This window comes from Amia ocellicauda, chromosome 21 (assembly GCF_036373705.1).
Source record: "Amia ocellicauda isolate fAmiCal2 chromosome 21, fAmiCal2.hap1, whole genome shotgun sequence".
Lineage (NCBI taxonomy): Eukaryota > Metazoa > Chordata > Actinopteri > Amiiformes > Amiidae > Amia > Amia ocellicauda.
The window spans coordinates 21,651,512-21,669,832 of NC_089870.1; the positions used below are offsets into that span (position 1 = coordinate 21,651,512).

General features: G+C 39.1%; 1 protein-coding gene across 1 annotated transcript in view; it reads right to left on the reverse strand.

The window, feature by feature from the left end:
* Window positions 1-7,746: 7,746 nt before the first annotated feature.
* Window positions 7,747-18,321, reverse strand: part of lrfn5a (leucine rich repeat and fibronectin type III domain containing 5a) — a 28,775-nt gene continuing 18,200 nt past the window's right edge. The window contains exons 2-3 of the mRNA XM_066694634.1: window positions 11,995-13,402; window positions 7,747-9,297 (exon numbers count right to left, since the gene is read on the reverse strand). Of these exons, the coding sequence (XP_066550731.1) occupies window positions 8,340-9,297; window positions 11,995-13,382 (2,346 nt within the window). The 5' untranslated portion in view covers window positions 13,383-13,402 and the 3' untranslated portion in view covers window positions 7,747-8,339. The remainder of the gene's footprint in view (window positions 9,298-11,994; window positions 13,403-18,321) is intronic.

The window sequence follows — 18,321 nt, forward strand, 5'->3', positions numbered from 1 at the left end:
ATCTGCCCTTGAGGGATTATAGATCATAATTTACATTTTTAAACGTTTTAATTTAATTTCATTTATTTTATTATTATGATGATATTTCTTACAATACCCAATGGCCACAAACGTAAGCCTATAAAAAATCTCTTGCTTGAAAAAGTATGAGATTTTTATCATATTTTTCTCCTACTCATAGTATTCCTCAAAATAAACCATTTTCCTTAATGGACACAGAGAATCATATGGGTTTCAGTCAGAGACCAAGGGTATCGCATGTGGGTGGGTCTTCAAACTGTCTTGCTTCTGGTCTTTGACATTAATCCCAATTATTGAGCATGTAGGGATTAAACGGGAAGTCAGGCAACGCTGACATTAATCCAGATTGTGTTTGGCGCACAGATGTTTGAGTGTTAGGACAATTATACTATCTTACTGTTATCTTTAGAGATTATTTACAGCAGCACTTTTTTTGTTTTTAAAGTGTGTCTGCACATAAAAAATAATATCAGTTTATGTCTGTATTATTATTAGGATGGTACCCAATGCAAACCCAATCTCAGGAAGTGTTATTTGTTCTTATAAATTCGATTTTCTCTTGTGAGATTTGTGCATACTATAAATGAAAAATACATGTATTGATACAAAACGTATTTTTCTCACTCAAAACCAGTTTCTCAAATGGTATTTTTTCCAATTGTATTTTTTAAACACACTCGTATTATAAGACATCTGTGCTGCTGTGATCTGTGCAGAGAAAAAAAATCTATCACGTCCTACTTATAATGAAATGAATAGTCATATTGCACTTCCTCCACAAGTGAAAATTAGTACAAAAAGTGATATTAAATTGCCTACTCATATCTATTTAATTTATTCTTTTGCCTTTAATCAGAAACTTTTTATGTCAGAGTAGCCTGTTCCTCGATGTCCAGATTCTAGAACATAGTATTATTTATACACAGTTTGTTTTTCAAATTCACTTTATTATAAAAATATATGTACAGTGGGGGCACAGTAATATTTCACAGCACACATACAATATCATGTTGTAAATGCATCGGTACTTGCGTTAGGTACTAAGTTCAGCAAAATAAGTCAAACCTTTGTCCTTCTCTGCTGCTGAGCAACGCTGACAGGACAGGACTGTTTTGTCTAATAACGATGTCAGCCAGTGTCCTTCCCGAGACATTATAAATCATCGCCGGTGGTGCAGTCTTGGTCATTGCCTTCCGATGAGAAGTGAAGAGTCAATCAGTAATTATAAACTTAATTACCATCCCCATAGAAAAAATATATCTTGTACGACCTTCAATATTCTACTGCCAGCCCAGCGTCTACCAAGGGCAGCGATTCACCAAATCAGAACGTCGGCTGCTGGAGGACTAATTCCTCTTGCTTTTTATGAAGTACAGTACAGCAGTTGGGAGAGAGTGACAACATGCCAGAGAGAGACCAGACAGAAGTCAATGCACAGGTTTGGAAAGAAATGCAGTTTGTTCTGGGAAAGCACACAGCACTGACAAGATATGGGTTAATGCTTTGTGGTATCAGAACATGCTTACACATTGTGTGGGTGAGCTCAGCCATCCTGTTGTGGCCCTTGTGTAAAGTAATATGCCAGAAATGGGCTTTGATCCTGGAAAGTAGGATTATTGATCTCATCCACACCATGATGAAGCCCAATCCGTGATTCATCCGAGTCATATTGGCAGTTTGGAAAGCGACAGTTACTCCACTTGGATCACAACTACAACATCCGTTCTCCTTCTGGAGTGTAGGACACAAACTCAGAAGGCCTGCTGTTCATCTTCCACTGCTCTAGAGGCAGTTCAGAGGAGAGCAACCAGACTTATTCCAGGTCGGAAGGGAAAGTCCTACTGAGAGACTGAGGAACTGAACCTTTATAGACTGGCATTATGACAACGAACTGGATAGCGAGAATGTGAACAGATTTTTAGCAGCTGCTCGACAAGACTGTCCGATCTGTTGAATCAGGTCTGAGTACAGAGGGCAGCAGATGTTGTTCTGATCGTGGTTTAATTCAGAGAGTGGTAATTATGTTAATGCATGACTGTGTTGGAGGCATTGTAACAGGTAAAAATAATAATAAAACCCACATACATTTTATATTTGGCGAGACCAGACTTAGTCTGACAACATGTTGTACCGAGGAAGGATGGTTTGTTCAATCCTGTACCTGCCAGCTTCCCTTCGAGAAAAACCAAGAGAGAGGATGACAAGCCGAGACAGCTGAGATGAGGAGATTCTACACAAGGACATGAAAGACACCAAGTGTCAGTCAATACCCAAGACAGACCTCTCAGAGTCATCCCTGTGATTGGCAGCAGATACCAGTACTGCTAAAGTTTGTGCTGAAGTCTTTAAGCAATGTCTGCCTTTACGTCCAGACAGTACAGCAGACATTTAGATTCATCAGAATATATCATTAGTGTGTTCGGTTTCTTCGCACTTTCCTAACGACAGACGGGTGACAAACGAAAGGCAAAACCTGAATAAATGAGTGGAGGAGCATAATGAATGCAGACGCCTCCAAACAGGTGTACTGCATGATACAATTAAGCAATTAACATCCCATCATGCTCTGTGGCATGTATACAAATGCTGACTGCTGGACCCCTACAGTGAGGGATTCCAGAGGCTCTGTTGTGCTGTGGGGGGCATTTTCCTGGCACGGTTTGGGTCCACTTGTCCCCTTAGAGGGAAGGGTCACTGCAAATCATGACAGCGTTGTTCTGAGTGATCACCTTTATCCTGTGGTGACACATTTCTATCCTGATGGGAGTGTCTCTTCCAGGATGACAATGCCCCATCCACAGGGCACGAGGGTCACTGAATGGTGTGATGAGTATGAAAATGATGTAAATCATATGCTATGGCCTTCGCAGATCTCAACCCAATTGAACACCTATGGGAGATTGTGGACTGACGTGTTAGACAGCGCTCTCCACCACCATCATCAAAACCCCAAATGAGGGAATATCTTTTGGAAGAATGGTGTTCATCCCTCCAGTAGAGTCAGAGACTCGTAGAATCTGTGCCAAGAGCATTGAAGCTGTTCTGGGGCTCGTGGTGCCCAACACCTCACTGAGACACTTTGTATTGATTTTTACTTTAATTTGTCACCTGTCTGTATATAATGATATTTTCATTCATGGTAGACTTTGGATGGCCTGACAAATATCTTCATTCATTAGCTTGTCATACTTGAAATATATTACAGAAGCAGTCTTGGAAAACTATGTCTACACACATAACAATCTCTGTGCTATTTACACACTGTTACATTCTAAATCAATGTGTTATTTATATGTTTTAAAAGTCATGCAGCGTGTCATGTTTACAAATTGATGTGCATTGTAGTCGTGTAAAGAATCTGACAATATGTCACACAGACTTTCATCAGCACCGCAGAAGCTAAACCTAGAGAGACCCATTGGGGAGCAATCAAATATTTCGGTTTGAAATCAGCTAACCACCAAGCATGATTAAGGGCACGATGCTTTTTAAAGCTGACAGCGAAGATCCCACGACACTGTGGTGAAGCCTGGCATCCGTTCTGCCATGACTGAGTGACAGATGTCGACTATTAATTAATTAAAATGACTGTGTACTTTACTATCGGTTGGAGGGGCTTTATTTTTCATTATTTTGAATATATGTTTGATTTTCATGGTGTAAAGAAAGTCAAAGATAGATTGTGAAATGATCACCATGTTATTCAGTGATCACAGTGTTTCAGTGAATTGGACTTTTAATTAACGGGGTAATACAGAAAACATTTCTAAGATGAATACAGTAACATACCATTCAGTCGTAAGGATAATCTTAGTTCTTCATCCATATTCTTAGAACGTCAGCAAACAATTCTCAGTGTTATAAAAAAATATTAAATATATTTTATTGAGCAATATTCAGGTCTAAAAGGGATCAGTTATTTTCAAATTAATATAAACTTTTACTAGCAAGAAAACAGGTTTGATTGACCTAAAAGGGTCATGATTTAATTAAATATCACATTGAGATTCCTGCACACTGTGAGAGTACTTCGCTGTGTAAGTTATACCAACATAACAGGCTTTTACTGAGACATATATGGATATGTATGATTATTATTGTGTTTGTTTGTTTTTTAGGTTCAAATAGGCTGTTAAAGGTGTTTGTCCATTTTAAAATCTATTTTGAACTTCCTCAATACCAGAATAAAATGCAAAACACAGTTCCTTGCTTTAAATATACAGATTAGTGCACTCAAGATGAGAGAATCCCTCCTCAACGCCGCACAGATACACGCACAGACGACCAATCAGTCTGAAAGAAAGGGATTGTGTGTTTAGGAGCTTGCTTGTTAAAATCCTATTACTATCAACTTTAGTTTGGCCCATGAGCAACATTGGAGCACTTTTAACACTCCCACGGGCTGCAGCGAGAGAGGCGGCTGGAACTGGAATTTCTTACCGCAAAACCCTTTACAATCCAAACATCAGACATAAGATATTAAGCACAATAGAAGAATGTAATTTTAGTTATGTAAGAATATTATTTACCGCTGTAAAGATTTTGTTTAAAAAATATCAGTCAAAATTTATTTTATTTTCTAAAAAAGGAACTTGCAAGTCTATTTTACAATTTTCATAAAACATTTACATAGTTTAGATGACTTCACACTTAACACGGGTTTTCTATACCGTTTATTTTTGCTTGTAAATGAAACACATAATGCTTCAAGTCAAGTATGAATGAACCTAAGCCATCGCATTTGAGATTTCAGGGATTCATAACCCATTTTTCCTGCTCTTAAAAAGGGTGTCTTTACGGATGCACAAATTAAGTAAAAGTGTGTGCATGTGTGATTGAAGTATGAGTTATTTGTTAATGCATCAGGTCATGCTGTCTGCTCGCCTGCCAAGCATGATGTGTCAAACTAAATCACTTGTAGCGCTGTGCACGGCCCACTGCCTTTAATGACTTCTATTCATTAGCGGTATGATGGGTAAATAACAACATCAGATCAAAGTATTCCATTACATGGTAAGAAAAATATTTATTTCCCTTTTTTTCAAGATTAGGGCATGATCCTGGAAAAAGGAAAGCAAGTTTGCAACAGCAGCTGAAAAGAAAACACCATTTTACTTCAGTCAAATGAAATCTTGTTCAAAAGCAATCTTGCCATCGTGCCTGCGGTCAGAGCCCAGATTCGCACCGCTGTCGTTCCTGACACCCGCTACACCAACAGACCGGTGCCCTGATGCTCGGGACTTGTACATGGCACTCTACCGAGCTCATATACTATGAGTAAGGCTACAATTTTGTCCTAGAGATAATTGTGTTTACCTGTCTGCCTTGTTTGTCGACTTTGTGTCTTAATTAGACTCCTGTGAAAGCTGAAAGCACGTTGTGTCCAGGTAACTCCACAACAATGCCAAAGTTTTTTCCTAATTTTCATTCTGTTAAATTAATTAATCAGTCATATTGCAACACATATTCTACATTGCTACAACATATCTAACCTCCGCAGCACAAAATGCTTCCATGTCTTTTGCTCATACTGGCTAAGGGGCAAATTGAATGACTACAAACATTGTAAAAGTAATGTAAACACAATTATCTCCGTGACAAAATCTCAGCCCTAACTATGAGCCCCAATACACCAAGAATATTTTCTTCTGTGATGCTTTCAAAACTCTACTGATAACTTGTATAAATTAGTTAATGAATCTTCAATTAATGAATTTGTTTGTTTGATTGTTTGTTTATTGATATAAGATTGTATTGAATGGTTACACTTTCACATTATTACTTTCAAATGTACACCTCAAGATCCTTGAAGCTGAGTGGGATTGACGGAGTTGGGACTATCAGGTTCTTTCGGCAATTAGGACTTGAGAAGGCTGTGAGAATTTGTTTCCTTGCTGTATTGACAACCTGCATTAACACTGACCTTGCAGGACTGTTCTGCACATGTGCAGTAGGACCACCAGGGTTGAATTCTTAATCTGACCAGTCATCTTTGAACAAACAACTTGGCAGCAGATAGAGAGATTTAATAGAGACCCCAAATCCCTTGACCTCATCAAACTTTTATCATCAAATGAAAAAGCACAACGGCATCGAGGGAAGGAGCTGTGTTTGTGAACAAGCCAAGCACATGTTTTGCAAGTCTGGACCGGGAACACCATGTGGTAAAGGAGAGTGATCCTCACAAAGCTACTTATGAGCAAGTGCTTTTAAATCTTAAGAATGGCAAAGGAAGGTCACCTAAGCTGCCTAAACACGAATTATCATCACTATTCACTGTTCACTTGGTTATAGTTAAACACAATGGTCAACAACACTATGAACTGCTTGGTGAGAAGAAATATGCCATAGATACAACTATAAAAACTAAAAATAAACATAAAAACAAACAAACAAACATAAACACTTTTTTAACGATGAAACACAGAGCTCCATCTTGACCAATTCAAGATCTGTTGCATTTAGTTAAGATTTAGTGAACATATCCTGACAACTGATAGATTTATTTGAGAGAACCAAAAAATCACTTAGTGTAGGACTTCCCCCAGAACCAAAACAAAAATTAGAAAGGAAAATTCAGTCCCAGGCATTCAGATATAGAACAAAAAGACTAAAGCTGGAGCTACAAGAACTCAATAACTCTGACCCCACTGGATAAAATTCAATGTTTATTCCACATTCATAATACATGTAGATTTGATTGTATTCCTTAAAAATCTGTGCTGAATTGTGTTTTAAACCCTAGTGACTACTTGAATATTGAAAATGAAAGTATGGAAACTGGGAATGTTCTTTGGCTCCAGACAAATAGAGTCACAAGGTGTGTAACATTGAATACGCTGTGTTTGATTTCAGTAGAACCTCTCGAAATTCTAGAACCTGTGGTACGGAGTCACCCTACGATCTGTCATAATGGCCGTCTGTCCAGTTTTATACATTTAAATGAATGTCTGATGTGTCTGACTTTGTATTGCACTTTTATCACTGAGGAAAGTAATGATACTTATTCAACAAGCTGAAACTAAAATGATTGGAATGTATGTTCAATATAATCTCCTCCGTGATTTCTGCATTTTGTGAAGCAGCTTTTCATACATTTTATCCAAAACCGTTTTCTACCTGGAATCAGTATGTTGAGTCTTTATGAACATGACTTTGTTTCAATCCAAGAGCAAGGCAGAATGTGTGAACAATTTGTTTTAAGGCTTAAACACATTTTCAAATCAATGCTTTCTCAGTTAAGTCCAGGAGTGGCACACAAATTCGAAGCTGTAAACATAGAAATGATGATGTATGTCAAAGATTGTGTTTTCTTTAATGGCATCCTGTATCTTCTGACGACTTTACATTTTGATTCTTACTGTAGAACGCAGTGTATACCACTGGCGGGCAAGATCTCTCTCTCTCGCTAAGAGTCTCACAGTCAGCTGTTCGTTAATAGACATTGTGACGAAGCAGGCCAATGTCAGGATGAGTTTCTGGTCCAACTCTTGGGGATGAATGAAGAACTTTATGTTCTCATCTGATCAGCTAAGAGGTTTTTGACATCCTGTAAGAGAAAAGAATGAAACCATTGCTGGGGAGCTTTCAAATCATTCATTAGAGATTAAAAACACATATTCAAGCGGTGATCTGTGACACTAACTGTGGTTTTTAGTTACCAAGAACTTGTAGCAATATTGTACACCGTTTAGCTGCGCATTTACCACAATGACAACATTTGAGTATACTTATTTCATATTTTATTTTACACAACATTTTTTCTGTACAGGGATTTGTTTTTTGTTGTTGATGTTGTTGTCGTTTGTGCCTGAAAACAAAGGCATTTCAATGTCACTGAAAAGAAAGCTTGAATTTCTCTTTAAAAAATATCAATTTAATAAGAGGTCCGATAACAAGTCTATTTTTGTGTCTAATATATGCAGGAAATTTGATTTCCTTTGTAAAAAGGCTTTTTTGTGAAATCTTTCCACCTTAGACCCCAATCCCACACCCCCAACAGATAGACCTATTTCCATTAGAACCTCCTACTGCAGAAATGAGAAGCCAATCGGTTCGCAAGGGAAGGCACTGGCGCTTTTCTCTTGCTGTAGTAATCATAATTTATTTATTTATAACGGGGAACGTTTTGTAAGGTTGTTGTCAGACTGGCGCACGGGCACGACGCTGTTTGTTCACAGCCCCGCCGGGGACGCCATTTATCAGCCGAGACAAGTTTGGAATTCCAAATTCCTACAAGGCAAACATCCACTGTTGGCTTTGAGAAGAATCAACGAAAAAGAAAAAAACGATTAAAAAAAAAACGATGCAAAAAAAAGTCACACAGTGCTTTCCAGTATCCACTCTGAACTTGAAAATGTCACTTTCCCGCTATCGATATCGGAGCCGTCCAGCTGCACGAGCATGCCGTTCATGGACAGGCTCCGTCTAGACCAGAAGTTGCCCAGCTTTTGGGAGCCGATATAGTAATGATATTTAGACAAGTCTTCATTGAGAGAATACCTTCGTTTGGCCTTCACGCCCTCCACCGGCAAGGTCAGGTATTTCGTGGGCCGGGGCTGCGCTCTCCTGAACGCCGGCGTCTCCTTGATCAGCACCGGGGACGCGGCGCTGGGCTGCTGCAAGGCGGTGGAGTTATTCCGGTTGGTGTTCTGTGTCTCCGCGTTGGGCAGCGCCTCGATCTTGGGCTCGGCGGACGGCGAGGATGACGGCTTGGGCCCAGCCTTGCGTTTTGGCTTGAGGGAACCGGAGGAGCTGGGGTTCCAGTTCTGGGTCACCATAGAGGTAGAGGTGGAGCAGTCGGGGATGGAGGTCTCTGAGGAGTGTGTCACCGTGTCGCTCTGGGCTGCTTTGTGACACTGGTCGCTCTCCGGTGGCCCCAAGACCTGCTTGGACAGCGAGGGCGGGACCGCCCCTCCGCACCCCTGCGCCTGTGCCCCGTTGGTCTGGGAGTAGACGTTGCTGACCTTGGCGGCCTTGTTGGGGTCACCGTTGTTGCACACTTTGTAGCGGATCATCAGGATGATGATGAAGACCAGGACGGAGGCGACGATGATCCCGCCGATGATGATGATCATCGTGCCGCCGAGGAACTGCGATTGCATAAAGTGGCAGCGTAGGTACTCCTGCTCCGTGGTGAACTGGATGCAGCCTACGACCCGGGTGGCCGTGAGGGAGGTGATGCCGTCATCGTAGATGGCCAGGACACACAAGTCGTACAAGGTTCCCGCGGCCAAGTTGTTGACGAGGAAGTTTTTGCTTGTAGGAGGAATCATTCTGTAAGGAGAGATGTATGATATTGTAATACTGAGACAGAAAAACAGGCATTTGAAACACAATTCCCAAAAATACATCCAACCAGCTTTCATCTCCCACTCAATCAAATCACAACGACACAATGTAGAGACCTCTTGCCTGTTGCACTTCAAAGTCTGTGCTTATACACTTAAAATGGAAAGGAATGATAAAACTAACCTGCAGAGCATATCACAATCAATGCAATGATTTCATAGATGCATTATGCTTTCTTACAAATGCAAATTCTGTATTGTTAAATTGCTGTTGAGTGCACAACTCTCCCGTCAGAACATTTGCTGTCAGAACAGATGTCCTGTCTGAATTTTAATGGCATATCAATTTTTTTTTAGTACAGTTCCACTTCTAATTATGTATCTTACATTCAACATTCGGCCGCAGACATTCACAAAGCAGCCATGAATTGGTGAAATAGTGTAAAACATTTTAAAAGTGCTTGCCATATATGGAAAAGCAATATGAACATTACCCATCAATATATAAAAGAATAGGCTGGAAGATTTGCTCATGCTGTAATGTTGAAAAAAAAGAAAGCCCTGGAAATGTATCAAACTGCAGCAGCTACAGTAGATGATGAAAAGCACAAAACTGCAGTGCATGCTGGGATTGTGTTGTATAATAGCTATGGAACTGAATTAGGAACCTGCCTTCCTAGCACATGTAATGCCAGAAAACGAAATGAGTCACGTATTGTAAAAGTACTCCCAGATGTATACCACATATTGTGTGTCTACAAAATGAAACAAAGAGCGCATTCATTCGCTGGTCAATTTACCAGGATGCTAAATGTCTGAAAGTTGTCGTGTGCATTGCCTCCCATATTTTGTGTGTGAACTTTACATACGCATATTTCTCATTGCGTGCTTTTCTATTTTAATCTGACAGCTTACAGTGCACTAGGCATTACATAATGCATTTTGGGGGACTTCTGTGCATTTCAAACGTTTTGCACAGTGATGTACATTAAAAAAAAATACTGAATTAAATTATATGAATTGTAATGCTTTCAATATTTGCTTAGGTCACATATTTTGCTCATATTTGCTCAATTCACATCTGTAAGCACTCTCACTCCAACAGACATCAGCTGATTAAGAGCAGAAAGCAAATCTCTAATTATCGTGGCCATTAGAAGGAAAATGTGAAGTTGTATATAATGAAATAGTGGCGTATTGCCTAGACACATTTTAACATTTATTTGAGCTGCTGCAGAGTGTTTTCCACTAAGGGTAGATTACTGTAATACAGTAAAAATAGAATGAAATGTCATGTAAAGAAAAAGATAATTTCAAAGGCATACTTTCTTATAGGTGTGATTTAACTTTATGATTCTGACATGACTACATATAATGTTTTGTTTACTTATTAAACTGATTTAATTTATGTTGCATTGACTGAATCTGGAAATATATTAATATATGACCATGAGCAATACTATGATTGCACTTTCAGTAATAACGTGCAACCATAGTATTGCATATAAAGGAAATATATGGTGGCCTGTGTAGCTCATTAAAATTGGTCTAGTAATTGTAGTAAAAATATCTCACTATCTAATTATCACATTCTGTTATCTATGTATTACAACATTATTTTACCACTTAAGAACTGTGAGCATCAATAAATATTTGTGTACTGAGGGGAACGTCCTTTTGATCTCAATCAATCCAAAATTGGGTGATTTTCTGAATGCATGCAGGATACTAATCTAATGCAAATCAGAAGAGCATTTTAACTTCAGAGAGAATTGTTTACAGAAGATCGTAAAAAACTATCTCAAATGAAATTATTTATGTATTTGAGGCTGGAAATAGAACAGGGAGTGAATTAATTCAGCACTGCCATGATCACTTTGCTTTTTAATTACTATACGCAAATGTAGAATAATCTAATAAGAGAGATATGAGAAAGTGGAACATTAGAAAGTTTGTTTTGTGGTAAAAACACACAGCACAATCTAGGACGCGTTTAATGACCTTCTGTTATTCCAGTTCATATTATTTTCCATTTCTCACCAGGCAGGTTTTCTACTGTTCACTGACTCTGGATAAAATTTTGTATTTGAATGGTTTAATACAGCAACAGTAACTAAAAAATAGGGAAAAATCTCTTATGAGAAGGGTACAGGTCCGCCGAATGAATGAGATCAAAAAAATATGTGCAAATCCATACTCCTGCTAACATTATGGAGACTACTTTTTGTCCTTGGCATCGCTTATACTACCCCTTCATTAGAGAGAGAACATTTTATTACAAATTAATTTTGATAAGTATGACTGTTTTATTAGTTCCTTAAATAGCTTAACCATAACCTTGAGCTTGATCACCTTGGCAAATTAAACACAGGCTTATTTAGACAGAGGACTGCGAGGTCTCAGAATCTGAGATATTTTGGGTAATTTCTGAGATTTTCATTTGTTTTTCAAGCCCAAGCCCCACACATCTTGTAACACAATCGCTTTTATCTAAATAATTTACTCTTCAGATGCTGCCTGGTTTGTTACTATTAAATCATTGAGCTGCATTACAAAACGACACGGAGTTCAGCTCGTGCCAGACTAAGTGGTACCACCCTTCATAATGGACGGGCGGAAGAAACGCATTAACAAATCAATGACGGAAGGAAAATTGGAAAAGGGACACAAGATACAGTCCTACCTGTAAACGAGAGAGTCGTCGTAAGTCCCGTTGTATTGGATCTGGAACATGCGGATGCCAGGTATATTCCTCTGAAAGTTAAACTTGATGAGGGCAGTGGAGGATGTGGCTTCTGCGATCACCACACGCTTGTCCTGGCTTGTCTTGACGTCGCCCGTGTTGGTGCTCGCGTTGGAACCAGACTTAGTGGATGTGGAGATGTCCGAGGAGCCGGGGTCGGGCTCCTGAATGTTATTCGTGCTGTTAGTGAAGTGGGGCAGCTTGATGATGTTGAGGTCCACAGTCTGGTGCGCCTCCCCCGCAGGGTTGGAGGAGATGCAGGTGAAAGAGCCAGTGTCTTTCACAGTGGTGATCAGGATGTCCAGGGTGCCATTGTTGTAGACCAGCGCCCTGGAGGAGTTGGACACCAGCTTGCCATCGGGCGAGATCCAGTGGATAGCTGGTTCTGGATCTCCCCGGGCTTTGCACCTCAGGGTGGCACGTTGGCCTTCCAGCACCCTGATCTCGTGCGTGTATCGCGTGATCAGCGGAGGCTCGCACAAGAACTCCTCCTCGGGAATGGACCAGAAGTAGCGCCCGGACAGGTGCGCGGGTGTGGCACACGTCTCGAGGTCGTCTTCCCGCGTGAGCCGCCTCAGCCACAGGAGCTCGCAGTTGCAGTGCAAGGGGTTCCCACCGAAGCTCAGGGCGAAGGACGAGGGGCTCATCACCCCCGATGTGGCCAGAACCTGCGCTCGCTGGAACAGGGGGTCTGGGGGCAGCTTTTGGAGTTTGTTGGAGGTCACATCCAAGCGCGTTAGTTTCTGGAGGAGGGAAAACGTGCCCTCTGGGATGAAGTCAATCATATTGTGGTCCAGACTTAGCGTATGTAAGCTGATCATCCTCTGTATGGCTTCCCAAGGGATACTTTCCAAGTTGTTATAGGATAAATCCAACTCTTCCAGAGCCAGTAAATCGTTAAATGCCCCTAGATAGATTACAGTGAGCTGGTTATTGTTCAGAATAAGGTGGTGCAGTTTGGACATCCCACTGAACGTGTCGTTAGAAATCCTCGTCAGCCGATTGCTGTTTAGGTGCAAGGCTCGTAGATTTTCAAGGTCCGCAAAAGCATGTGGCGTAATGAAACTAATTGTATTCCTCGACAACGTGAGGTCCACCAGTCTGGTCATGTTGGCAAAGTCCTTCCGTTTTATATTCGTGACAAAGTTATCGGCCAGGCGCAACTCGACGGTATGCCGGTCGATGTTTGGTGGGACGAAGAGGAGCCCTTTTTTGGCACAGAGAGTTGCAAGGTTGGGAGATAGTATTTGACAGACACAACGCTTTGGACAGATCTGGGCCTTAACTGCCATGCCAATAACCAGCAGATAGACAAGCAGTTTTTCCATTGTAAGTCAGGTTCAAACACCTGCAAAACAAAAAGAAAGACACCAATAAATAGACTGTGGTAATCATTGTCTTTAACAAATATACATTGCAATCAATAACGTCATTAAAGCATCACTCTATATTTCTAAGTGCTTATTTTTAGAATGAGGAAAATGTCAGTCAGTTCTGAATACAAATAAATATGCTCTGCTTTGGTTTGACTGGCACTTCTGTATTAAAAAGATAAAATCAATAAATAAACAGCAGATCTGCTTCGGATTGTGTTGATGCCCTGCCGATTCACATCTTATGAAGCACAGAGAATACCAATATACGAGCAAATCTCCAGGACAATTTTAAAGAGATGGTGAAAAGACAACCATTGCATTTATTCAAACCCCATGAAAATCTACCCCGGCTCTTCACAAGAAAATAAGTTTGTAAAACATATAAGCTGATATTTATCTAGACTTTAATATAAAGACAGTTGTGCTCGGTGCATTAGCACAAATATTAAACTACCAGGAATAAATTGTACTAAGTAGCTCAGGAATTTATTTCATGAATGAATTATTACTGAGAGGATGGCTTAAGATAAAGCACTATAAAATATTTAGGGAGAGATTATCTTAATGGCACAAGTGAAAAAGAAATATGGATAAGGTTCAAGATATCTAGAAAGCAACGAGCTTGACTATGCATGCTTGTTAGAAAACAGTTGAGAGGCATTACATCCTGATTATATCTGTTTGACTTTCTGTACCAAAAACAAACATATTGAAATGAAGATTAAAATCATCCTAAAATCTATACATAAACCCCCCACCCCCTTTTGTTTGAAAAAAAAAAAGTTTTGTAAGAAAACACTAGTTTTAATCTGTAAATGATGGACCATGTGTGTAAATGTATTTTAAACTTGTATCTAAAACTTTATTTACTTTTTAGTTTTAATACTATATGTAACTATCCAATTACAAATATTATATAATGAAACAAAACACTGATAATATGATTGGCTATCAGAGCTGTCAACCATATTGACACACTCAAGTGAAGAATTTGAGAACCTTAGTCAAGAATAAATAAAACACATTCATTTTCTAAATACAAAATAATATTGCATTATTTTACAATAATTCTTGTTGTGTATCATTGAATATTGTACAGTTATGGGCTCACGCAAAATATCTAAGCTGTGTACTTTTGCAAGCGTGTTATTTATTGAAAAAACCTTGCACCTGTCATATCTCAAGATTGCAATATGCTGTATCAATAAAGGTAATGACATCAATTGGTAGATTGGGGGGCAAACCTATGTTCAGATATCTATTGAATAGCGGAGGTGTCATATGAAAGCAGTCCTGCTGTTCTGATCTCAGTGCCCTCAACCTGTTATTATGTCTCTGATAACTGCGCTGATGCATGAGAGATGAATAGGCAATGTCTGATGGGATAGAAAGTGTCCTAAAATGGACACTGCGTCTGGCCATCTGCTGCTACTCACCGTAATCAAATCTAACTTAACCGTGATAATTCAAAATTAAAGTAAGGATTGTAAAATATGGAAAAGGGGGAAGTAGATAGCAGAAGCAAAATTAATATATGGGTGGTTATTAATCATATCTTTGTAACTGAGGAAGCATCTTAAAGCTATCATACATTATATATTAACTTAGAAAAAATGTCAGATGTCAATGCGAATTTAATAGAGTAGTATATTTGGAAACAGCTTTGTTAAGCAAGAGAATTTATGCAGCTCAACCTCAGCTATTAGACTTAGACACCATGAGATGAAAGTCCTGCATGATTAGTATTTGGGTTTGTAAAAGAAATGTCTCTCTAATGTCTCCTAAGAAGTCGTATGAAGAGATAATAAAACTCGAGCTGCTGGTTGGATTACAAACAGAAACATCATGTGCATAACCTGAACAATAACGTCAAATATTGATTTATGGCTTCTTCGCTGCTGCAGCTTATATAAGGTAGATAGTGATAAAATATGCATTATGGGGACTTAATCCTTGTGGTGGCTTGACATGCTATAATTTCTCAAGTTGTAAGACATGATGCTTTTTAAAGCTGGAAGATGGAATTCTGAGCTCAGCGCTGGTGTTAAAATATTTAGCTTCCACTGGGAGAGAAAAGAAATCCAAGAATTCTTCCAAGCAAAACAAAACCACCAGGTTTTCACAGTTTTAAGGAATGGTGGGTGCATTTGTCTGTCCCACACCTGCAACAAAAGCTGTTTTTATTTACTGATTCAAGTTGCTTCGATTATATATATATATATATATATATATATATATATATATATATATATATATATATATATATATATATCAACAAGCATATAAGCATATTTGTCAGTTTCATTTGGAAGCTGTGTGGTTGTTTCCGTGACCGGTGATGAAAAGCAATCTTACAATCTTGATGTTGGAATCAAGTTGAAGTCGCTCTCAAAAGAAACATGAGCTTTTTGGTTTGTCTAAAGTCTCAGATACACAAGCAAGTTTGTATGATGCTGGACAGCCCAGAATGACCATGTCGGACTAATTGACAGCTTGAGTTGTCAACACATTTTCACTTGACTATCAGTTTTCCGGACTCAAATGTCATTATTTTCAGCAATTCCTCTGACAATTTTCTACCTCTGCATGCACTCAGCCCATGTTATTGCATTTTTTTTATTACCTACTCTCACATGGCATTACTGCAGATGAGAGGACACGTGTATCTGTATATATAGATAGACAATGTTAAGTGGAACACAAAGAGAAAAAGATTAACAAAAAGAACAGGGAAATACTTCTGAGAAATCAAAAGTTAAGGCGAATTCCAGATGCCTCAGAACTCGGCTTCACACGCAGTTATAAGAGATTAAATGAGAGTACTATGGAAGATGCTGAAATGTTTTTCAAATTGCTCAGTACACCATCAGTGTGACAATATGCACGACGCATACGATATTTGGCAACATTTGTTCCCAAGTAGAACAATCCAAATGAAATACTCCTTGTCCTCAGCTTTTCTTGCCAAAACGGTTTGTATCCTGTAAAGCTGTTAGCTAAAGCTAAAATCCAAACTTGCACTATTTAACTCCAAGGTAAGCCCGGGAAAACAATGTCGTGTCACTTCTCTTCACGTCAGTATTCCACCTAACGAGTTTCTACGGGGATTCGCCTCATTTCATGTCCAGCAGGAACAAGTCCCGCTCACTCCCAGAGAAATGTCCTGATGTGTCATTTGACATGTGCCTGTTCTCTCCAACGCAGGGAGGTCAGGGCAGGATGCACGATGCGAACCCAAAACGTCTGAAGAGGTACTCCGCGTCCTCCATCTCCATTTCTATAGCAATGCCACACATTTGATAGGTTGCACTACCTGCACACATTTTCCAATTAGGATTATTTATGCACAATACTAAACTTAAAATATGTGACCCATACTACTCAGACGCTTCAGGGCTGGTCATAATACATTTTCTGCTGGATAGCGAATTAAAACACAGAATTTAAAATCCCATTGAGCTTCATCTCTGCTTTCCAAATTCACCAGTTTGAGTATTAACTGAAGCTTTCATATGAAGCGATATGTAAATGACACCAATTGGTATATGCTTCAGTCGGCTCCCTTTAATTTCAATATGCCTATAAAAATATATATAATCGATGGCAGCGCAGTCATGTGCAAAAGGTATAGGCTGGAGTATTGTACATATTTAGTGAATTGTAAATAATTAATTTAACAGAATATGACAACTACTGCATAATTGAAACACAATTAAATTGAAACAAAACGCCTAAGTGTATATTTTAGTGTATAAATAGTTCAATTACACAGAAAATACCAATTAGCGGTATTAAAAATGTGTTTATCGCTACAGTTGGACATAAACTACAGATGCACTATGAAGACTTGGGCTGCTAACTACTTTACAGGCACCGGGATGCTCTTGTGCAGTTCGAGAGAAGACTTGGCCACAGGGGCTGTAGGAATATAAATAAGTAAAATGAGGCACAGTACAAAACATTATTCCAAAAATCATATATTCCAAGGCATATATGTAAGCACCATCCTGAATAAATAAAGAAGGGTTTTATGATTCTGAGTTGAGAATTTGTAATAAAATGTCAAATACTGGTATGTACAAATGACAGGAATTGTTGCAGCTGTAGCACCATTATTGAGTCCCAGAGAGAGCGGTCTTGACTGTTATAGAGACCTATCCTTGTTGTGTGCGCTTTTGTCCTATTAAAAAATGCATACATAAAATCTGCATACTGTATATGTGTGTGTGTGTGTCATACCATATCTAGCATGTGTATTCACATATGTATTTTTTTGGAGGTGGAGATACTGACAATATGAATGCAGTAAAGTATAACAACAACATACAATCTTTAATGCTAAATCAGAAGGTTCTGGGTACTGGGAAAGACACATATAAGTGTATATTTTCATATATGTCAAATATGTTTTCCCCACATGATAAATGTGTACATATGTTTTTATATAAAACACAACACCACTATTATTTGAATCAGAGATGTGTATTGTAATTATTCCAAGCAATTTAAATTAAATGGGTAGCAAAGCAAACCAAGAAAAGAGCAGTTAATGATATTCATCAGCCAGGAATGATTTTGTTTCAATATGCCTCCAAATTACAAATATAATCCGCATTTAATTTAGTTTTACTTATTTTGTTCCGTTTGGACTGTTTTCTATAAACTCATTATCATGTTGGAAGTACATCATCATCATGCCGTTGTCATTTTGTTGGAGATACAAGCACGGGTAATGCACCTCACTTAGGTGAGTCGAACACCAGTTCTGTTCAGGAGTTCAGGGCTCTGTCTTCCGAGCTTTGTCAGGAGGGATGAGACAAAGCATGCCAACTGCCCGCACCCATCAGAGGATTTGATAAAGATTGGACAGCCAACACCTCGAACCAGCAGG